The sequence below is a fragment of the Microchirus variegatus genome (genome assembly GCF_963457635.1).
Source record: "Microchirus variegatus genome assembly, chromosome: 2".
Taxonomy (NCBI): domain Eukaryota; kingdom Metazoa; phylum Chordata; class Actinopteri; order Pleuronectiformes; family Soleidae; genus Microchirus; species Microchirus variegatus.
Window position 1 is genome coordinate 30,801,638 of NC_139803.1, and position 24,312 is coordinate 30,825,949.

General features: G+C 44.4%; 1 protein-coding gene across 1 annotated transcript; it reads left to right on the forward strand.

Moving 5' to 3' along the window:
- Window positions 1-595: 595 nt before the first annotated feature.
- On the forward strand, window positions 596-24,050 carry spred1 (sprouty related EVH1 domain containing 1; the record flags this gene model as incomplete). Its single annotated transcript, XM_083910714.1, has 6 exons — window positions 596-627; window positions 11,206-11,458; window positions 14,538-14,706; window positions 18,102-18,148; window positions 23,081-23,236; window positions 23,351-24,050. The coding sequence occupies 6 exons, from the start codon at window positions 596-598 to the stop codon at window positions 24,047-24,049; spliced, it is 1,356 nt and encodes a 451-aa protein (XP_083766840.1). The 3' UTR covers window position 24,050.
- Window positions 24,051-24,312: the final 262 nt, after the last annotated feature.

The following is a 24,312-nucleotide window of genomic DNA, read 5'->3' on the forward strand; positions in this document are numbered from 1 at the left end:
CTCGGGGGGCTTTGGATGCCTTTACTGCAGAGTCCAGGCTCGGACACGTTGACGGAGCAACGCTCGCACACATCGCTTTTCCCCCCTAAGTGTTGTACTGGACCTGAAGTTGGCGAATGGATGCTCGACAGCCAGCCATAAATAACCTGCCAAAACCACACAGTCTGCAGCCGCCGTCCCTGCGTGTTTTCGGGATCTAAACGCAATCTTTTTTTTGTTGTACGCGCAAAGCGGAGGATCTGTGTTTTGTCGGAGGGGAGAGGACGATGCGGATGATGGCCCATTTGTTGTGGTCGGATTTTACTTCCAGGGAGGATAAAATGAATCAACGGTTGTCATTCCTCCTCCTCCTCGCGATTTAACGTTAGTTCCAGTCGCCAGCGAAGCTAACGTTAAGCTAGCTCCGCCACTCGGGTTTTCACATGGACGCTCGCTGAGTGCGGTTTCTAACCCCGCCGTACGTCGTCTGCTTACCATCCCGGACAGAGGTTTATTTCTACATGCGAAGGAAAATGGTGATATTTGTGGTATTTTATCCCGCCGTCACTGCGTTGTCGATGCTATTGCTAGGATTTGGATCCCCGTGAGGAAAAAAATGAGTGAAGATTCAACAAATCCAAACAACGAGTGAGTATTGTGTGTTTTAAAATTCACATTTCTCCTTTATACAACACTCCTGTACGATAATAGCTTCTTAAATATCTTTGGGTCCTAGCACACGCTTTACACGGGGGTAATGCACTATTACCACGGCTCCCAATGACATTTCTATAACCGAACAACGCTGCCATTTCCACCTTATTCTACTCCCATTAGCTCGTATCAACAGTAAGAATCGCAGATTACAGTCGCTTTATTTGCCCACCCTTTATTCGTGGCCTAAGACAAAGGTTTCAGTATAGATTATCGCAGTTTAAGTTAAAGAGGAACAGTGTCTCTGTCAAACAATGACATAAGGCCCACAGTCAAAATTAAGTCCCATCCTTAATAATTCTAAACTCATGTATGCCCGTGTGTTGTCTTATGGTATTTTAATGATAGCCTATGTGTGATTATATTAATTTGGAGCATATTTATATGTAAATGGTTTATTATTAACGTGTACTTGGTAGGTAACAAGTGGCCTTACTATAAGTAGACATATACATATCAACTATAAAACAGTCTTAATATCATTTCATGTGCATTTAAGTGAAGCATATCATGATCCTACAGCGTTACATTGAGCATTGAGATATGTAACTGTCCGCCATGATTTTCCGAGCATAATCATCGATTAAAATCGTGCAGCTTTCGTCTGTGCCTTTCATTTCTCCCACGTATTCAAACGATCGAGCCCGATTGCTGCAATGTCAGCGTTGAAAAGCTGAAGATGCCATTTTTTTTTCTCAATCACACTCATTTACATATCACAATCTCCATTCATAAAAAAAGCGCTAAAAAAAGGCGTCGCGTCCACACAATCCCGCGGATGTCGTGTTTAATTGCGTGTGAGGTGGTGTGTGTGTGTGCGTGCACGTCGCGCCCATTTTTTAAGTCGCATTTTGGTATTGTTTCAATGGGCCGATCCCTTGTGAGCGCTTGTTGACAGTCAGTGAGAAATATCTGCTTCGGGAGGTGCTGCGGTCACATGATCCCCCTCCATTCATAAAGTACCTGCCTGCCCATTCACAGCACTGTACACTGTTTCGCATTGCACCGCCGAGCACACAATGTATTTCCTGCATTTCCCGCACTAGAAAAAAAAGCATCACATGTAAAAACAGCAGCTCTCTCTCTGTTTGTCGTTTCATTTGACCGATGCTTCTTCACTATGTCAGAGGATGCTCTTTGTTAATGTATTTGTCACAGAGGAAGTCATATGCCCTGCTCAGCCATTTACTGTGTCATGGTCTAATGTTTTTAGCACACCCATGTTTTTCCCCCTAAGTCTATCTAATTATGTTTCCCCACCACATAGATGAGAATTAAGCGAGTAGGCATATGTTGGTGATGTATTGTTTTTAGTGATCTGACTGTGTCATTAATCATGATTCACCTTGCGTTTTGTATTAACTTAGCATATCCCATGCTAGCAGGAGGTGTGACATGACACCTCTGTTATGTGTTGTCATCCGAGCACCTTTTTTTCCAAGTGTTAACCACCAGTGAGATGAATCACAGTGAAATTAAATCATTCTAAATTGCACGGGACTCCATACAATAACCTCACAGATTCCCCCAGGCCACTAGGTGGCATTCCTTCTGCCCGTTTCTATATGTATTTATGATTAGCGCTTATAAATAACCCAATGGAAACACGGAAATTGGAAACATTGGTTGTAGTTTTTATGCTTCAGGGAGGTGGGAACTTTGTTGTGTTGATAAAAGGTAGATACAAATGTGAATAAAAGAAGATATTTAGAAATCCTGCAACTGAAATGTGTGCCCAGCTTCCGCATTTTGCTGCGCAGGATACAGCAGGCAAGAGAAGGTACGTGTGGACTGATGAGGAAACCACAAGACTCTCCTCGGCCTTGTCAACTCCCCCGAAGCAAATATTACGACGGTAATGAGTTGTAGTTGCAGCAAATATCAACAGCGATTGGCACTCTTTATTTATGTCGTCGAGTTGCGTGTTGTTGTCCTTTGGTGGTGTCAAAGACTCACTGCTAACTAACTCCCAGTATTCCCTCTACAGCAGTTGATGATGAAACTGTATACACCTTATCAGTCATGTGTAAGCTACAGTGTCACACACATTATAGTTACAGTTAAGGTTATATAAAGTCATCTAAATGACGGTTTGTTACTCCATTTATCTGTGAGAAGCAAAAAGTAAAGGACGGATGTGGATGAAATTTGAGAATTATTATATCTTTACTGTAGCGTGTTTTCTTTTTCTGTTACATTTGGTTGTACATATTGTTGCATGTTGGTTCGAATAAATACATTTAATTCATTCATTTAACCTTGCGAGATATAGGGGAGAATATTCATGCTGTAAGACTGTGTGGCCTTGTTTGTGCTCTTTTGAACGCTTTCTCTAGTTCATACTAATAATGAAATGAGCAGAATACTAAGCATTGTCTGAGCCGTTTGCTGAAAAGAACAATCACCAATCTGATATTTTGAGTCTTGTTTAATGTTTTAAGCAGCAAAAAGTTTCCACTGTGACATGCTGCCGTCTTCCATTCAAAGGTAGTAACGTGTAAACTCTGGTTGTATTTAAGGAGATTTTGTGCTTGCTCTCTTGTAGCCTGCACTGTAAACATCGTTTTAATGAAAAAAATAATCTCCAAAGTGTCTTGCGATTGGTCCTTAAGTGGTTTAGTTTGAATGATGGGTGGTGAACCAAGCTGGCGCGCACACAGCACACCCTTTGCTGAGAACATGTTACTTGGCCTTGGTGCGTGTTCGTTCACAAGGCTGAAATGACAAGACGGCACATAAAGCCTTTTGGTTGGCGTCTGCAGTCGGCTCATGAATTCTGCTGACAAAGACTATGGTCATGCTGGGAGAAGTGGGAGATTTATGAAAGTATGTGAAAGCACCGTGTTTGTGTCGTGTTTATCTAATACATCTATCACAACCAATGTAATGCACTCCTTATATAGTCACATACACACAAAAAGATATTTTTGTTTTTGCTTCTTTTGTCTTGTGGCTACTGAATTAGTCAGTTGCCTCTTTTAACGCTAACTGAATATGCACAGGGTAAGAGCTCATTGTTTGAGATTCCTGCACTTCTGTGGTATTTTCAGTTGCCAGTCAGGTGACCCTTGGTGATCCCACTCTCTGTGTCCTCTTCCTATCTGTGTGATTGATTTGACAGCTCAGCGTTTTATCTGCCAATGCGGGTGTCATGATCTTATCACCTGAGGGAGGGCTGCTTCGCACACCCATTCCTGTTGGAGAGCTTTCCAAACACATTCCTCCCCAAACAGCCCCCATCACGTCCTGAAACGACAAAGAGAGACGGCTACTTCAGCTGTTCGGCCGAGTGCTTTATGGCCTGGTTAATTGCCTATATCCTGTGGCCCTTATGTTAAGCTAAATAATTTCCTGGACCTTTTTATAGATTGTATTATTTGGTGTGACTGCCAGTCGTTTACCATGACCTCCGTGCTAACACTAAGATATACTAGCTCACCAAGTCTAAGCCATGCACACACATTTTAAACTTTGATCACGCCTGCTGAAGTGAACACGTCTTCGGTTTTGCTTCTGTATTCTTTTGGGGAAGTGTTGCTTGTGACTACAGTGGTTTACAGAGGCTAGTAAAATGTTATTTGACAATATACTTGAGAGCACATGGAACAGCATTTTACTTTACTGGTTGCTCAACCCACATTAAATTACACTTGGTAGGGATTTCAGATAACAATGGAGTACATTGAAGACATTAATGTGTCTCCATCAGTTTTAGTTTGTATCATCCTGAAAGTTAGTTTGACTGTCTGTTACTGAGACGACAACAAACAGAGCAGGCCTCATATAGTGGTGAAATGTTCCTTTCCCATGCCCAGTTTTGGGTCTGGATTCTGTGTATTTTAAACCAGAGCCACTTCCCTCTTATAATTTTCATTTCCTCTTCGAGTATTTTTGGGGCATGCACAAATTGGTATAAATGTCGGCAGTGTATTTTGAGATTATTTCAAACTAATTTTCTTATTCTAAGGACAAAAGCTCGGATGTAAACTGTACGTCGGCTGTTGAGTCTACACCTAAAACATCAAGATAGCAACGCTTGTCTTTGTATCTTTGTCAATGAGGGGGTCTCTGATGTTCACAGACCATATCTCAATGTCTTTTTAGAAGTGCTTCTCGCACCAAGTGTCTGAATTATGGATATTGTTTTCAGTTGTGCTGCATGCGGGAGCATGAACGTCGGGCCTTGTTGTGAGCCTTGTCTTTGCTGCAGCTGGGCTGAGACGGTTCTTTCCTGCGAGGCAACAGACATAAAAGGGCACAGATGTAAATCCTAAACCTTGTGTCTTTGATTGAGTTTCCAAAGGCTTTGAAAACAGGAAGGGGTTTCTGTGTGTGCGCGTCTTGTGCACACACACACACACTCGTGTGAGAACATTTGGTGTGTGTATGTGTTTCTGGGAGAGATGGGCCTGCACCCTAGATGACAAAACATAACTGTAAATAATTAAAGCAGTCACATTTTCAAATAATTTTAAATTGGAGGTTAGAACATGTAGTCAGGTTGTGTCCTATTTATGAGTTATATTTAGAACACAAACGTTGCTTTTAGTATTTCATAAGTGTTTCTTTATTCCTTTATTCCTCTAATTCTGAGAGGTTCCGTCGAGAGCTACTTGAATATGAATCAAATTGATTTTCAAAATGGCCTAATGGGTTGATTTTTAACATTCACGGTAGTAGTGATCAAAACATATTATTTCTGACCAAAAGGACACGCTGTGATGGTCAATAACGTCTGAACATCTATGGGCCTTCATCATGGTTTGGTGGTTTGTCCTTCCAAGTTTCTCCTGAGGTGAATTGATAGTTTCACTCACAGCTTAGACGGCTGCCGTGTCCCCTCAGTTTCCTGTTTCTCCCTTGGTTTCAGAGTAACTTTAACAAGTAGAGGCTCGGGTCCCTGGAGACTACTTTGACATCAAAGAAAACCAAACACACCGCAGCAGTTTAAATTTGTGGTTCCTTTCTTTTTTCTTTTTTTTCTTTAGTAATGGCAAGCAAAGGGTTTTAATTTTCCAAATGCTTGTGGTTTAAATTAAGATCATCTCAATATGTTGCTTTGATTGATGCTTGAGAATAGTTTTCTGGCATTTGATAGCCATATGGGATTCTTTTGATTTATAGCACCACAATGCAGCGGCACCTAGAACATTGTTGTTAGGGTTGCAGGCCCAATCCAGTAATGGAGGGGTTGGTTAGAAAATCAATGTCAGAAACCATGTCTGAATGAGGAGTTTTGACATCCATTTACTGATTTAGGTCCATCTTTGATTTGCACGACAGGCTAATTTGACACGCTGAATGTTATCTGTGACGGTTGCTCCTAGGGCTGCAACAACTAATCCATTCATGGATTATGAATCGATAATCTTGCAACTATTTTTGATGATCAACAAAAACATCATTGAGAACATCTTCATTTTGAAGTCTGGGAAATACCGATTTTATGACATTTTCTGGACCAAACAACTAATCATTTAATCAAACAAATGAAGCGATTATAAAAGTATTCGTATGTTTCACCAGAATTGACTCTGATTAGTTAATTCGCCAGCATAGTAGGTTGTATTTCTGCGAAACGATGGTGGTCAATTTCGAAGAGTAGATTCGCTGCGTGGCGCGGCAGTACAGTAATCTTTCTCTCTCTCTTTTTTTTTTTTTCCCTGAGTCATTTGGTAGTTAAGCTGAATGTTATTGTGAGGAGTGATGACTCACCAGCAGCCTGAGGTGTTGAGAGGAGATGGGGCAAATTTCTCTTTCACTTCTTTCTATAGCCAGCATAATAGTTTTCACTGCATCTAATGTACCAGACTTGTGAAGCTGGTTCGGTGTTTCTTTAGGCATTGTCCTATTAGTGGTCCTGTTTTTTTTTTTTTTTTTTTTTAATGGCTGCAAACAGATGGCCCCCTTAAAAGCATCCTGTTCTGGAGCCATGTCATAATTGTACTGCGTCCATGTTAGGCCACATTGGAGTTTGTTTTGGGCAAAGTCTGTGCTCTTGAGTTTGCCATTGGTTATTTAGGGGATTTGAACCGTGGCTAATTGGCTCGCTAGTTTGTGGCGTTCAGATTAGATGCACTGTTGGAATTGATGATCGAGTCCCAGATTGCATGTTATTTATTTCCTCAATGAGGCGTGATCACAGTAAAGTAAACTGCACCACTTTATCTTCTTAACTTTATGAGTGTAAGGCTTTTAAAGAGTGGAATATTTTTGGTGGTTTGCAATTGTATGAATATTGTACAATGATTATTTTTCTACTTCATGTCAATCCTCAGACAAGGTATTGTAAAAGTATCACATTTTATCCACGAGAACAGGTGTTGAATATAACCTCCCATTTAAGTAAGCAAAGTGAGTGAGTCACACCCAGAGTAGCTTTTCACACCATCCTCTGCTTTCCCTGTGATTGCTTTCCTTTCCGAGGATAATCTATAGAATCGGATTGGGATAAGTAGCTTGTGTTTATTTTCCCCAATGATATTTTAATGATTCCTCCCTCCAAAGTCCTGCGAGCCAAAGTGGTCTAGTGGAGCTTGACCGAGCTTGACAGCCTTCCTCCGGTTTTGATACAGGGGAGAGATGGGGAGGAAAAGGGGCAGGGGGGAACGTTCTCCCCTTTTCTGATGCTAATGAAAGAAGGAATGGTTTTCTAGCTTTTAGCTTGCAGAGTGTGTCTCCCCTGCAGCATGCTCCGCTGCCTGGACATTGTGGGAGGACAAAACTCCAGGCCCGGGATCCAATAACGTGAAATTTCAGCAGAGAAGCGGCCATTGTGTAGCGAGAGGCAGCCAAGGAGGGGTTGGGTAGAGAGGGAGACGGAGTGGAGGAGAGGGAGGGTGACTTGGCCAGCACCCAGGGCTCAGGCCACATCCTTTCTCCCTGTACTCTTCTCATGTACTCCTCCTCTTCCTTGTCCTCCTTCCCTTCTTCGCCCTGACCCCCCCCCCCCCCCCCCGCCCTGTCTTTCTTTCAAGCCCCCCCCTCCCAATATTCCTCCACTCCACTCCTCTTTGGGGTTGGAAGCCCAAGGCTGAGACAGGAGCAAAGCATGATGGCATGCTGTAGCCCAATGAGCCCATGGGCCGCAGCAGCAGACAAATGGCCACTTTGTCCACTTAGGAAATGGTTGTCCTAGGATCCCCCTTCTCCACCTCACACTGGAGCAGCCAGCCTCCAGGCTCTGGCCTGCCTGGTGTGTGTATGTGTGTGCTCCCTCATCAGGGCAAGAGTGAAGCTGTATTAAAATTTAAATAATGTTTTTTTTTTGTTTTCACTTTCTATAGAGTTTGAAATTGTAGGATTACTGTTATTTTGATGCTTCAAAAGCCCATAGACATACACATTAAGGCAATATTAAAAAGTTGACTGCCACCTTGGTCTTTACTCTGTTCCCATCCACCACAACCACCCCCCCCCCCCCCCCCCCCCGACTCCCAACCCTCCCCGTTATTCTCCACTGCTTTTAGTCGGAAATGAAGCCAGTCATCCAGCAGAATAACTTTGAATAATTTGGAATAGGGGGCTCCGCTCTCTCTATGTGTCCCCCCTCTGTTCCTCTTCACTCCACTGTTCACAGGCCCAGGCCAGCTGATCTGCTTCCGCTCCTCAATTGTGTGTCCAGTCGACTGTGTGCTCCCAGCAAGGGGCGTGGAGTCCAGCCTTTTGTCTCCACCATCCCACTCTGAACTGATTTCATGTGTGTGTGTGTGTGTGTGTGTGTGGTTTGCTGAAGTTTGTACTCAAATATCTTTGTGGACCAATGGAAAATAAGAATTTCTTTATACGATAAAGAAGAAAAGTAGTTGGAATCTTTTTGTCTCTTTTAGTTAGTTTTTAAATTTGAATTACTTCTTGCAGGAGTATCTCCTGCTCCTGAAGCTAGGTTGTTTTAAACTAAATAAATGCACATATACACCCCCCCCCCTCTCTGAAAGTGTAATGGTTGCTGGCATGTGTGTGATGGTGGGTCTGAAGGGTCAGGCCCTGGTCATTGTGCCCTGGTCACGGCTGAGCGACACCACCGCCTGCCTTCTGTTCACCCCAGGGACCCCTGTCTGACTGACAGCCCCTCCTGCAGTCATCACCCGCATCCTTTATTGGGGGCCATATAGGGGTGCAACAGCAACAGTATTTTTTTCCTCTTTTATTGTCTGTTATACGACCCAAAAAAAATGAATTTCCCTGCGTTTGGTAGGAGCTCTCTTATAAATCTAAGCACTACTTCTGTGGTACTGCTCTAAGTTGTGACAAGAAAGACTGTTGCTTGGAGGTTGCAAGGGGGAAGTCAATCGTGGTTATGTTTTTCTGTCGGTTTCCCACAATTGGTTGCTGTTGTCGAAGCTCAGGGCGGTGTGTGAAAAGAGAACTGACGCATCTGATATGAATACATTTTGGCTGATTGGAGAAGCTGTGCAAACTAAAGATAGATGTTGCGTCTGATATCGTCCAGCCTTACTTCTTATGTTATACTTATATGACTTCAGATAAGTGCATAAGAATCACATCATGTAGGAATTGTGATGGTTATTTTAACAGGAAAAGAGATGATTGAGATCAAAGAGTCTGTTAAGTTAGTAGTTTCATCACTGAAGTTTAGTTTTCTAGATTTTCAGTTGTCAAAACAAAAACCCTTTACTAAACTTCTATTTAAATCTGCAATAACATTGTTTGTGCATCTGTCACAAACATGCTTTTCCTTCTTTTCCCCTTTGAAGTTGATCTAGTAAGCGGTTACTGAAATAGAAACAACTTTATAATCTGCTGCATATGGAGTTATAACTTGTACCACTTAACCAGTATTGACAAAACTAGTTCTAACGTTCCTTTAATATGTTTTACTCTTTACCAATTAATGAGCAAGTGCTTTAATTACCAACTGCTGCATCTTGTTCAAAAGCTAGTCCTACACCTTCACCTGTGAGAGTGAGTGTAAGGATGAAAAGGCTGAAGTGTAACTGAACTCTCGAAAATAAAAAGGTTTCTTTGTTCTTCTTCTTTCTGTTGGTTTATTTGAGATACCTTCTTTATTTATTGTGCTCATCAGTCCTTTGAGGGTACTTTGGTGAACTGTTACCAGATGCCAGGATATCAGGGCTTTCACATTGCAAAAAAAATTGCTCAAGATTTTATGCTCGCTGACTCTTAGATTAATTACTAACTGATAACTTGGACACTGAGGTTGGTTAAGGGCGTGGATGGCAGTAGACCAAAGGTTAGCCTCATCGAGCAGGCCAATATTTAATGAGGAGAGCCATCCATTGGAGCACTAGAGAGCCATGTACTAATATTACGTTGTTGACATTCCTCTCCCCAAATCACTGTGTCAAATGAGTACACGGCCAGATATGTAATTCTTGAATTGCACAAAGCATTTCAGACGCCGTGATGTCATCGTCATGGGTCAACCCGCAGTTTGGCCGCAGAGAAAGACATCTGGCACTCACCTTCTTCACTTACTGCGCCTGTGTTTACTTCAGCTCTCAGATCTTACTCTGCGTTTAATATGTTACCAGGAGTTTGTGCAGAATGCTGCCCTCAGCATAACCTGACCTTTGTCATTTCCGGTGGCCCGTTGCAGTTCTGTGTTATCTAATCTGGGAAACATCTGACTCTTTGAAGGGACAGGGAGAAGAGGGGGAGACGTAATGGGAGAGAAAAGTAACAAGGAACAGTTGAAGTTGAACTATTTTCGCTACAACTATTTTGTCTATATCAAAGACACACACATGCATGGTATTGATAGAAACTAGTTGTGCTACTATGCACAGGGAAGCCTCTAATGTCCAATCAGTTACCACAATGCACACAAATAAAGTAGGTGAGCATTGGCCAGTTTGTTTGAAAATAGTGAAATGATGAAGACTGGAGTGGAAGGAGCCCTTGTCATGTTATGTTTAGTTTGAAACTACCTGATTTAGGGTAAAGTTTGAAAATCAGCTGCCACCAGAGCCTGAACTTGGCCACATGGTCAGTCACCCTCTGATTGAGGCTAAACATACATTATGGCTTTAGAGACTTTTAAAGTTGTATGAAAAAGCCACTAAATACCCTGGAAGTTACACTTAATTTAATTAATTCACTTTAGACTCACAATCTTGTTGCAGAATTTAGCTTTGTATGTCACAATGTATGATTTTTCAATTGACTATGTTTGTGTTTAGTTATGTATATTTCTGTACAAAAGACTGAGGTATGCGGCTTCTTAGGCCACAAACATGAGTTAAACTCGTACATGTGAGGTAATGCTCAAGCATGTCTTAAATAAACCTGGCATAATGGCAGCCATTTTTGACATGTAATTGTGGGACATGTGTTATTACTGAAGGGCTGAGGGAAACAATGCACTTAACACAACTCTACAGAAAACACTGTGTATCATTTATTACTTGATGGGGAAAATGATGATGTCGTTTTGTAGTAGTACTTTTTTGGTACAGGTGATGTGTTGTGATAACTGTTGCCTTAACTGTGTCTTCTTCCTCCTCACCTTCTTCCCTTCCTTCTACACAGTGACAATTATGCACGTGTGAGAGCAGTGGTCATGACTCGGGATGACTCCAGCGGTGGGTGGCTTCCCCTGGGGGGCGGAGGCCTGAGCTGCGTCACCGTCTACAAGGTGAGCCGGGCGGAGGACAGCAACAGCACCTACAGTGGAGGCAGCGGAGGAAGCAACAACAATCTTAGCCCCTGTAGCCCCAGTCCTAGTCCCAGTCCCACCACTGTGGAGTTCCACATCAAGGGCGAGAGGCTCAAAGACAAATTGGTAAGCGGACTGCATACATTTATATCGTAATACACTGTACATGTAACTAAATGACTGTCTATGTTTTTAATTGTCTTAATATGTTGTTGTTCTGCCTCATTTCTATACTTCCTGGTGCACAAACCAGACATGGTGCATTCTCTAGGATGAAATCACCAAAAGCCCCCCCGTGCGTCCCAGACTCCCGTCTTTCTCAATCTCGCTCACACATCGACACTCACACAGGAAGTGGTTGTTTTGGCTTGCCTCCATGGCGCAGGTGTCTGAAAATAGGAGCAAACTGCGTGATTCTGTGATGCATGATGACATCATCAGGGAGAAGGGCAGATTACTCAGGAGAGGAGAATGTGGGATGAGGGATGTGGGAAATGCACAAAGAGCCTGAAAGGGACCAAAAGAATGGAATTGGGGCTGGTGAAATAACCACAATTACACAAATAGTTGTATCTATTTAATATTCAATTTCTCTTGATCTCTTGCAAAAGGAATAACCTGAATAACCTCAAGCAGGACCTGCATGGTCATGTGAATTTTCAGTATATCAAAAAGTAGTTTGTTTTGGTTCTAATCCATGTGGCTTATGCTGATATATGATTCTGTAACACTCGTGACCTATTTATCGCGCACTCTGTGTTGTTGATGTAAAAAGATCCAGAAGCTGCACCGGGATAATCCTGGTCTTCGGTAATCAGAGTATAAGTGTGTGTGTGTGTGCGTATGCTTGTCGGGCGTCTAAATCAGTTTTTATCTTCTTTGACTGAACACATTTTATGTGTGTTTTGTGTGTGTTTGTTTGCGTTGCTATCCAAGCATGTGTGTGGCACAGGAAGGGGTGTGACGGGAATGCTCTTGCTCAGACAGGGTTCAGATGTGGCTCGGCTCAGAGACCCCGGCAACTGTTCTGGGTTGTGGGTAAAAACGCCCCCTACCATTGCTGCAGTCTACCCATCAGCCACCACAACAAACACCCAGCCATCTGTAGGACTGTTAGGATGCCACCCAGTGCCAGGGTGTTGGCGTCAACCACGGCGCTACCAGGAGTCTGAGTGCATCAGGAGAGGCCAAATGATGAGTCTAAGAAAACAACAGTTGCATAAGAACAGTATAGCCACACAAAACCCCACAGTCTTTTTTTCCTAATATTATTAAAAGTGAGCAACTCCTCCCATTAATAATAAATACATTTTGTTTATTTTCTCTTATTTTGAAAGGATATAGTGTCAGTGTTGTAATTCATGTCCTACACCTGAGGGAAAAACAGATTAGAGATGCAGCTGTTTTGAAATGGAAAAGGAGATGGGGGCAGTGGTGGTTGGGGGTAATAAAAGGAGCAGGGAAAAGAGGTGGAGGGAGATAGACGGAAGAAGAGAAGTGGAGGGGATCTGTCTATATGCGCAGTGATGCGGCACAGAGTGTACTGGTGATGACTCAGCTGGCTCTCCTTATAGCTACCAATCACTCTCCTCTGAGCCCCCTCCCTTGTCTCATTTCTCTCTTTCAATTTCACTCTCTCTCTCTCTGTTCCTTTGACTCTTGTAAAAACTACGGATCTAATTAGTTAATGATTACTTACTGTACTGGCTCTTGGATTATGAAAAATCTCCGGCTAAGCTCTTTGCCACTCCTCCGCCAGTCATTCATGTCGTTTATAGTCGGCGGCTCGTTCTGATTGATACAGCTGTGGATGTGGCGTTGACCGTGCTCAGTCTTAACAAGGCCCACTGGTTACAGTTGTGCATTTCTACTTTTCAAAGTCATCGTTGCTTACAAAATGGGCTTCATCCTTGAACATAGTGTTGTCTAGTTTCTTCCACCTTGTGTCTCGCATGCTCGTTTGTCCCCCCACAATGTCGCTCTCACGCTAGCTCTTCACTACTCTCTGCACGTCTCACCTCTGTCTGTGTCTGTCCCCTCTCCTCCTCCTCTCACATCCCCTGCCTCTGTTGTTCCTGCCTCTCTGTTTCTGTCAGTGTGGCTCCTCCCTCTCCTTTCTCCGAGCACAGTGTGGAATGTGGTGTTAAGTATCGTCCTTCTATGCAATTGTGATACTTCCTCCTCTGTCGGCGTTGCCGCGCGCTCACCTTACCTGCTCCGGCTCCGTTCAGTCTCGCCTCCACAATCGGTCCAGAGTCACTGAGGGCCCCCCCTCTCCTTTCCCACCCCCAAACTCCATGCCACACCATATTCCTCTCTTCGTCCACTTCCTCTCTGGGTAAGCACACAGGCTTAACCCTCACCCTTCATTCATGGGGGAAGCATGAATCTCACAGACATATCAAAGATTGTAGAAGACCGCTTTCACTCAAGTGCACTCCTGTTCTTAACGTTTGCTTCTAGACTGTCGTTCACATCTGCTTTCAGCCACCGAGTGTTGGTTTTGCGACCGCTATCCTCTGACAAGATGCACCGCGTATCGAGTGGATCGTTGGGCTTTTCGTTGCACCAACCTCGCACAGATCAACATGTACACTCGCTCGCTCACACATTCACACCCCATTAAGCCACCTCTCGTCTACCTCGGTTAAAAAACCTCAAAGACTGTAATGGCTGTCTCTCATTTCATTTAATCTGCCTAGAGGAAGGCCGTGAGGTGGCCCAGTAGCCCTGATTAATAATAGGCTTTTGGAAACACAGTCTCTCCGCCACACACTCGGGCTGCCTGGCTCCAAAACATACTCCGTCTCCCTTTTGCTGCCACCACTGCTCTCCAACTTTATCATTAACTGTAATGAAAACCCCACCATTTAGAATGTGTTTTACAAATTATCCAAAAAGTATATGAAATTACTGGGCTTATAGGTTTTTTCCTCGTTTTGTTCCAGATGCAGGCCTCTCCTGATTCTCTTTCCCTCCCCTTTTTCTCTCTTACTGGTGTTGTGGTGGAATGATAGAATGTGAAGAGTAAGGTGATGGACTTACATCTGTGTTCATCCAGCCCTTAAAATATACCATTTCCACTCTGCATATTAAAGTATAACTTGATCACTTTTGCGAGCACGGTCTGGATTTGGAAAGAAAGCATAAATGATGTAGTTACTCTGTGATTCCATCTTAAATGTCATCTGTGTGTGTCTTTCAGGTGGTCCTGGAGTGTGTCCTACAGAAAGGCATCGTATACAACAAGGTCAATCCCATCTTTCATCACTGGAGAATCAACGATAAAAAGTTTGGGCTGACCTTCCAGAGCCCCGCCGACGCCCGCGCTTTTGACCGGGGCATCCGCCGGGCCATTGAGGACATCAACCAAGGTTTGTGTTGTTGTTCAGGGCGTATGCGCGTGTGAATTTGCTCAGTTTAAACTCCTCTTCATCAAATATCAAGCGACCAGCATCTGCCGCTGTTTCCATATCAAAAAACTAAATCAGAGGAGCCCACAGATTTTTTGTCTCACTACCCTCACCCGTCGTTTTCACCCTCCTCTATCAACAAGACACCGGCTTTGTTCGGTGAGAAGAGGCTGCGCTTTACTGTGCGTGTTGGCAGCCGTCCAGCGTGTGTAAAATAATACGGGTGTATGTGTACGAATGTGGTATGCATTCTGTTGCTTGGTTGTCTACAGCCGGTTTTCCTCCCTGTCTGTCTCTACCCTTGTAATGGCTGACCTAGCATGTGTTCTTGGAGAGATGTATAGCGTTGATTAGCTTCGATGACTCCCCCCCCCCCCTCCCCACTGTTACCTGCTCAGTCGCCCAAGCGTGACCCCCTCCTGCTTTATCTTATCAGTGCCAGCTGCTCTGATAAAAACCTCCATTTCCTGTAGAGACTGGCAGGCCAGGGCTTTGCCCAGGTAGTGGCTTTTTAAGAAAGCAAGGGCAGAGGTTGAGGCGTAGAATGGATGGCAACTTGAGCTTTAGACGGAAGTAAACTTGAGGACAGGCTTGTCTACTCTCAAACAGGTTGGTCCAGCTCTGTATTATGTAGCATTTTTTTTAAATATTACACTCAGCTGAAGTTGCGTCTCTTATTTAAGTTTGCTCCTGATAAGCATTTTTTTCAGTACAGCACGAGTTGAAGGTTGCAAAGTTATCCAATTAGCAGGAGAATTGCCAGTTCAGCAATCTGCCTGGGGAGCTGTAATCTGTGTTACTCTCCAGACCTCCAGGAACCCTGGGGAGCATAAAGAAGGTACAGCAGAACATATCATAAAGGCTTATCGCTGCTGGGTGTTAGTTGCTCCTCAGCTGCAGCCTATTATCTGAGGTTTGAACTTCCTGGGCGCAGGTCCACACTTAAGTCTAGGTAAAAGGTGAAGCCTGGCTATAGAGTTGCTGGGCCAGGTGTTTCACATTAACATGGAGAACTTATTAATGTAAAACTTGATGTATATATTAGATGATAGGAAACAAACCTATTTTTTAAGTTAGATGCCATAAAAGTGCTCTGTTTCCAACTGTAGATCATACATTTATTTAGTTTTGCTAGGTAATGTAAGATATCTGAAGATGTAAACAACTGACAAACTAATCAGTGATACAATTGAAATGTAGTTGCAGCCCTCATTCACATCACATAGCACATATCTCTGATAGCTGATCAGTGTGAAAAGAAAACACCCTTCCTTCACCTACACCCACAGGCTGTTTTCTCTGTTTCTGGAAGTAAGGCTTCAGCGCTTTCTTTGTGAATGCCAGTTACAGCAGGAGATGATGATGATGAGTTTTGTCGCCTTAGTGGCTGCACTGCTCTGTGCCTTAAACCTGATGTCCTCTCCTCCTTCTGTTGTCCTCTCTCTCGTTGTGTAATGCCACTCTCCTCAGCACAGTGCAGCTTCTTCTGTATTCCTGTTGCATCGCGCTGCTGCTGCTGGACTGCTGCGTGAATGTGCGTGGGGAGGGGAGAGGCGGCGAGAGAGAGAGAGAGAATATGTTTTTGCCTATGTGTATGTGTGCGCACGTGTGTGCATCGCTCTTGCAGCCCTCTGTTGCCATGGCAACGTCGGGCACATGGCTCAGGCAGCTTCGCGGCCCAGCACTGCCAGAGTCGTGCTGCAAAGAAGCTTCAGTAGTGCAGCAATGCAGACACAGACGCATACATACACTCACACTGAGATATACGACCATACTGACGGACAGACTGTCAAACACAAGTCCAAGCGAAGTCTTCCATCTTCTCTGTGGCAGAGACAGCATTGCCATGTGTTTGCTGTAATGCTCCTCCTCCCTGACTGCAGATGAGCTCACTGATGCCTCATTGCTTTAAACCAACCCTCAGTCATGTTACTTATTAAGAACCCTCTTTATGCCCAAGGTACAGACACTTTCCCATTTTCCTTTCATCTCAGCGGAAATGGTTTGGTCCCTTTTTTTTGTTCAACATTGCCAGAACCTGTTACGTTTCCTTAACAGTGCAGGGTTCTTTCCAGATTAAAAAACAGATGGTCTCACCAGTTCTGTGGTTGGAAAGGTGCGGCATTTTAAGGCTTCCTAAGGGGCAAATAATTGTTTCTATTTGTATTTTTATTTACCTACCTTTAAATGGCAAAGAACGCAACATTTGAAGGTCTTTGGACAGAAGAATCAGCTGGCAGTATGTGTGTGTGACTGAGAGAGTGCAGGGAGAATGAAAGGACGACACATTGCGAATCAGACACAGGACGTGTGCCTATCAACATCTCTGCAATGATAACGGACTAAAAAAACATTGCGATTATGAAAAGCATCTGATGCTCAATTGGTATTTTGGTCCTGCAAGAAAAGTAAGAGTTTGCAGTGCCCCCTGTTACCCGGTTTAGAAAAAAATTCATATGTACCTGCTATGCAGTGTGTTCTGTTGTAATAATATAGGTTTCTTTTCACCATGATCTTCATAATAATGTGTGTAGGCATCACATGAGGATAGGTGATTGATATTATCGCAGTCTTACGTCTGATTGGCTGTTAAATATCAGATACCAACCCGATGAACTGCTAAAATAGCACGTTACCCCCCTTTAACCTTCACCTGTACAGAGCATCTTCAAACGGAACACTCTGAACTCCACAAATGAAAATGATTTTGCTCTTCTACATTTACAAAAGGGTTAAACAAACAGCATTTTTGTGTATTATTTAAACAAATAATAATAACAGCAGTAACATTAGTGTCTCTGCTCAGGTTACACCAGTTTTTAATTCCCTGTGACAATGAAAAGCTGTAACACGGTCAGTCTGATACCTGAAACACAAGCCCCCGTCTACTGCGTCAGCAGATCAGATGTTTTAGACGCAAAAAAAAAAGTCATGTCGCATTTTAGTCCAGGCTGGGGTTACATTATTCCTGGTATGCATATTTTATTAACTTCTGTGTGTCCCACTGACACAAGGCCACTTTCATTTCCCCAATATGCTTCGTAAGAGGAATGCAGAAGTCTTTGCCTTTTGTGGCCTGACGAGCAATGCTGTGTTATCTAATCTATCGGCTAAAACATGCTTCGCAATAGGAGATGTGGTATAGATACATTAAATGTAGCTTAGGGGCTCACAAATAACATCATCTTCTTGTTTGTGTCATGTTTTTGCACAAGAAAGTGACCATCGTTTTGATTCTGTGGTGTTCGCATTGTACTTTTCCAAGCTTTTAGTCAGGTATTTAGTTGTAACAATGCATATTTTTGTGTTAAGATCATGCAATAAATTCTTTTCTTTTTTTTTGCCCTCTCTTCCAGGATGTCGACCGTTTGGTGAAGGTGATACTCCAGAGGACGGACTACCGGTGAGTGAGCTCAACGCAGAGAGGTTTTAGTATGACAGAAATGTGTGTTTTGTGTCCGAGTACATGTTTACAACGCTATACTAATAAATCAGCTCTCCCTTACTATGAAACAGGAGACAAGTCCTTGCTAGAACCTTAACCAGGCCTTGAGTCCTTGAGTTGTTTTTTTATAAAGGTTGTTTTTTTTTGAGATTTGCAGATGTTAAACGAGAGCCAGCCAGACCCAGAGGTGAAGTTGGTTGTTGGCCAGCGGATGTGCCAGAGCAGGCTTAGCTGTCTTTCTATTAATCTTAAACTTGGTGGTTGTCACTCTTGTAACAATAGGTTGTGATGTAATAGCTTTTTGCCCGAGGAGCTGCTTGTTCAAATGCAGCTTTGTGAAAAAATGCTCATGAATTTAAATGTTCTTTCCTCGGGAGTTGAGTCTTCTTTTGTCGACTGGTTTAGATCTGTTAAGCCTGATATATATGTATATATATGTATGTATATATACGCATGGTTGGGTTGTGTGCCACTTCATAGTGTGTGGAGAGGCAGCAGGTATATAGTCCAAGTCTACACACCCATGTTCATTTGTTTTAGATATCAGGGGAGTCACAGGGACGTCCTCTGTTCTACTTCTGATTGCTAAGTAGGTGAAAAGACATGTTCATGGGAGGGAGGGTGGGCAGTTCTCGTCAATGCACACATAAACTGAGTGACGATAAACACAGAAAGCTCTGTAATGTAGAACTGACTCTGTTGTATTTCTTGTTTCGCTGAACGCTCATGAAAAAGTTTGACGAGTAGTGCACCTCTTGTGGCTTAGTTTTGAGCTATGAGTTCACTGCGTTTGCCAGAGACTTGTCATTATCCCCTCTGACTTGTCTGGTGTCTGACGTGATGATGGTGTGTAGCACCAATGCAGCGAGGGAGGGAAGAGCAGGTGTCTACAGCCTGTATTCCTGCTCCTCTGGCAAAGTTCCTCTTTAAGGAATCAGCCTCAACATACAGGAAATCCAATTGCACCACTGTTGCTAGGCAGCGGGGGTGGGGTGAAGGTGGTGGGGTTGGGGGTGTTCATAAGGTTCACTGAGTGAGCCACCGGGGGTGTCACCATGGTGATTTGGCATCCGAATGTTGCGGTCTGAGACCTGGGCTACAGAGAAATAGAAGTTAACCAGTGGCGAGCGCTGCAGCCAGAGAACGAGCGAAAAAATACCACAGCACAAGTTTGTGACGTTGGCTGGGCGGCTCTTAATGTTCCAAAATAAATTCACACTGCTGGTAGACACACACGTTCACACAGCTTCCACCAAAGCCTTATCCCTAACCTGAAGGTTATGCAGCTCTAAACTTAACCAGTTCCTCAGAAAGGAGGTTCAGCTTTATTAGGACCAGGTTTTCTGATCCTGTCAAGGTCAGTGTATATGTATGATAGCCTTGCGTTGGCAGTGTTCAGCACCAGTTTTTGCATGTTCTTGACAAACGAACCACATTCCTCTCCTCATTCAGTAACACCCTGTATTCCTGTGCCATTTTTTTTACCCATTAAAAAAAAAAGAAGATGGTTGCACAACAACATCCTACTCAGCTGTGATGACCCACTGCCAGCAATTATGCCGTACCACAACAGTCCTTCCGCTAGTACAAAGACAAATGCCTCTTTTTTTTTTTCGTTTTAATGCCACAGGAAAAAAAACATCCGTTTCTAATTTAGCCCTGGCAGGAAGTTTTGTCTTATCAGTTTAGGACAGACGCTTTGTTGGCCACTTGACTTTTACAGCCTCGTTCCCAGAACAGAAGCACGCACACTGGTTTGGTGTGGTGGTTGTGACTCAGACGGGTCAGGGTCAGTCCATGTGCCAAAGTGTCCCCAACACACTGAAACTCAGTGTGTGAATAAAGTGAAGCATTTTGACTCATGACAAGAAAAACACGATATAAATAAAGACCTTTTGACCATTTACTGGTCTTCATGAAGCATCTTATAGCAGGTAAAGAGGAAGGAGTGGGTTTGTGCTTTGGGAAATCCTCCTCAGTCGCTTTGTTGTCAGTAGTTTCACAACCTGGAACCAGTTTTGCATTCAGTCTCCTGTAAAACCACCGACTGTAGTAATTACAGTTACGTTTGGCACTGAATAAACAAACATGCATTCATGAATGACTTGTTCGCTTTGCTCGTAGTTGGATTTTGTGGATAACCGTGTCACGTTGTGGTGCTGCTGCGACCCGCGCCTATAATTTATCCTCTGTATTAACTCTAACTTGGGCCGAATGTCTAATTTCTTCATTTTTAGTCCAGCTTCATATCAGTATGTACTGTTTACCTTACCTGCTGTATATTCTAATGCAAACATGAGAATTTAAAGATATGAATTGTATCCAACATGTATGTTTTCAAGCTGGCATAAACTGATGCAACTTCACAGGATAAAAACACTTACCTTAGAAGTGGGCAAGATGTATGGTCTAAGATATGCAAATAGTATTTAAATGATGTGCTATTGCGCTTATAAGGAGAAAACATGGATACATAGGCCCCTGCGATTCACCTTACAGCAGAGCGTCTGTTTACTCTCAAAGTTGAAAGAAAATAAGTTGTTTTCCTGAAACAGAAAACAGAACTGAGGAATAGGAGGAAGTGAGGAAACACAGTGAGATTTAGAATGATCCCATTACTCTCAGGGACACTTGATGTAGGAAACGGCCTGTAAATTGGCTAAACTAATGCGTATTTATGTCACACAGGCCCTGAGATAAGCACCTCCTTTTAATTTGACTCGTCTGAGTGTGAGAAACGCACATTTCCACCCATGCAAACCTTTTCGTTTTCCAGTATGTGAGCTGACCTCAGCCTTCCCTTCCCTTCCCTGGCCTGAGCCCCTGTCCCCTTTTAAGACGTTTGGAAGTGCATGGATCCCTGGTGTTGGTGTGGGGCCAGGTTGCCCCTGGCTCCCACCACCTCCCCCTCCCCTCTCCATCCCTTCCATCTCCTCTCCTCTCCTCCCTCACCCAGCCACATCTCCAGGGTCAGATCAGCTCCAGATTGGCCCCCACGCATGCCTTTGAATGCTGGGGCTTAGGCAAGCGCTTTAAAAGGAAGCCCAAGTCTGTTTCCCATTTCACCCACCCCACCAACCCCCACACCCCCACCTCTCCACCCCTAGATCCTTTCTCTCTCTTTCTCTCACATACACACACAGCTGTCATCTGGCTTTTTAAGTTCTGTGCTGCATTTCTCCAGCTGGAGCTGGTTTATGACATTCCCTCTGCAGACTCTTTGGCCTCCCTCTCTCTCTCTGTGTGTGTGTGTGTGTGTGTGTGTGTTTCTCTCTCTCTCTCTCTCTCTCTCTCTCTCTCTCTCTCTCTCTCTCTCTCTCTCTCTCTCTCTCTCTCTCTCTCTCTCACACACACACACACACACACACAGTCATTTTTTCCTGTTCTGTTCTTTCTCTCCTCTCCCTCCACTGTCTCCTGTTCCTCACATTCCCCTGCAGATGCTGTCGATGTGTGTTACACCACTTGGTATGTTTGGAGGCAGAGGGAGCAAAGACACACACACACACACACACACACACACACACACACACACACCATGTGTTAGCAGTCTGGAGAGGAGGGGAGGGGGCAAGTAGAGGAGAGAGAGAAAAAAGAAAAGAGAGAAGGAGGGAGAGGGGAAAAAAAAAAAAGAAGTCAAAGGAAGCATCTCTTAGCAACCACAGGACAGTAATTACTGTAGCAGCAGCTGGGAGCAAACCAGATTTCCGCTGTGCGTTAAAGCACTGGCGTGGGCTACTTTACACACGGCACTGACTCGCCAGAGCCAGCAGCCTCCTCCACATGCAGAGAGAGAGAGCGAGAGAGGGTGGGAGAAGGAGAGGAGAGGACGACTAACCCTGCCTCCATGAGGTTGGGGTGAGTGTGGGAAAAACGAGGGACAGCGAGCCAGTGTTTATAAGACGTTTGAATCCTGTCATCATACATGTGACATGTGAAGACCTTATTTTTTGGGGGGGTGTCGGGGACAGAGTTAACCTTGAAAGATTAGTGTTTTGTAAAAAAACATTCAGATTTTCCCTAAATCTTCTTATTCTCCTGTCGTTCTCGTCAGTGCTGTAATGTTTGAGCTGGAGGTCGTGGGAGATTGATGCGCTGAATTAATGCCGGACAATAAATATCATCACAACGGGCGTTTGATGTCATAAGTGACGGCGCTCTCTCTCGTCTCTCATCACCTCTACACACATGAATCATGCAGTAGCTGTTTTTGATTTGGTTGCCAGGAGCACTGCTGTGTTGGATTATTGTTATTTGGATATCTTTGGATACATAAGACGTGTTTTTTGCTGTCTATAACGTTCACAAGATGTTACTTATAGGCGTATCGCTCTCATTGATGTCAGCTATGATCGTCCCTCTTGTAATTACGAGATAGTTTGGCGTGACATGGTGAGGAATGTTGGCTCACATTCTTCCAGGGCCTCAGTTTTTTGGGCTTTTCTGTGTTTGTAGGTTTTTCTTCAGCTCAAATGTTTGTAGGAACACAAGCAAGGCTGATGGGAACTCTGAGTTCTTAACAGAAGGGCCTTGAGTCATCATCGCCACACAGCACTCGTTTGTCCAAGTGTGGGTGTGGGATGCCCCCTGGTGGCTGAGAGTGGAACACACACAGCCTGCACAACTTTTTGTCAAAACTGTTTTTGACCAAAGTAACAGACTTTTGTGGTAACGCTGACCTTGACAGTAACAGAAGTTCATTTTATAAAGTCATAAGATATAAATGACAGAAAATGAACAGAGAAGATATTCCTTTTAAATGTATAAAAGGCCTTTTGTTGCTCATGTAATCTTATCTCTTAATTTTTGACGATTTTTAATGTCTCTACACATCATGTGCTCCCACAAACTGATTATTTTTCTTTTTTCTTTCTTTCTGTTTTGCTGCAGGTGTGCGATGAGCCTCCCTCCATCTGTACCCCGATGAAAGAACCGTTCTCCCCCCTGAACAACGTCGTCTCCACTGAGCCGTTCCGGGGCTGCTACGTCCGCGCACAGCCCTTCGACGAGTTCCCCTCCAGCAACCGCCGCTATCTGCCTCCACAGGTCTGCGCCTGTGTTCTTTTGAACTATGTAATCTGTGGCTAAAACAGAGGAGCGTAAATTCTTCTATTTAATAAATAAAGCTGTCCAACTGATTTGATTTCTCTTCTTTTGAAGGTCTCCTTCAAGTCGACCCGCCATGTCAGCTTTCACATGGACGAAGAGGAGATTGTTCGCATCAACCCTCGCAAAGACGTGCTCATCCGCGGCTATGAGGACTACCGTCATCCTGTCATGTGGAAACAGGAGGCCGACCGCGAGGACCTGGACTTCCCCACCACCTTCCACAAACTGGACAGTAAGAAGTGTGAGTACCTGTTCCCCGACGGCCCCGGTGGGGACTCCCACTCTGGCCCAGGCATGGTGATGGGAACAGGTATGGGTCTGGGTTTGGGCAAGGACACGGCCATCAAGACTCAGCCCTCGCCCCTGCTCAAGTCCAAGAAGGGGCGGCGGCGGCGAGAGGACGGCGAGCGCTCGCGCTGCATTTACTGTCGGGAGATGTTTAACCACGAGGACAACTGGCGGGGGCAGTGCCAGGACGCCCCGGACCCAATCAAGCAGTGCATCTACAAAGTCAGCTGCATGCTGTGCGCAGAGAGCATGCTCTACCACTGCATGTCTGACTCCGAGGGCGACTTTTCAGACCCTTGCTCATGTGACACGTCTGACGAGCAGTTCTGTCTACGCTGGCTGGCCCTGGTGGCGCTCTCCTTCATCGCGCCCTGCATGTGCTGCTACCTGCCGCTGCGCGCCTGCCACCACTGCGGCGAGGCCTGCCGCTGCTGCGGGGGCAAGCACAAAGCAGCGGGGTGACCCCCCCCGTCACCAGGCTCTGGGACACCCTCAAAGCTATAGCTAACACAGGAAGTGGATAAAAGCGGAAAATTAAAAGCCGACATCCTTTTTTCATTCCCCTCTCAGACGGGGTGATGTGTTGTTGACCCCCCAGCTCTGAGGGCTTTTGGAGATTTCAGTTTGTGTTTGTCGCCGACAAGCAGCAGTGGAGGACAAACCATATGCTTTGTGGGGGCTCTGAGCATCAAGCTACGTTCAGGAGCTTCACCTGAGGAGTGGGG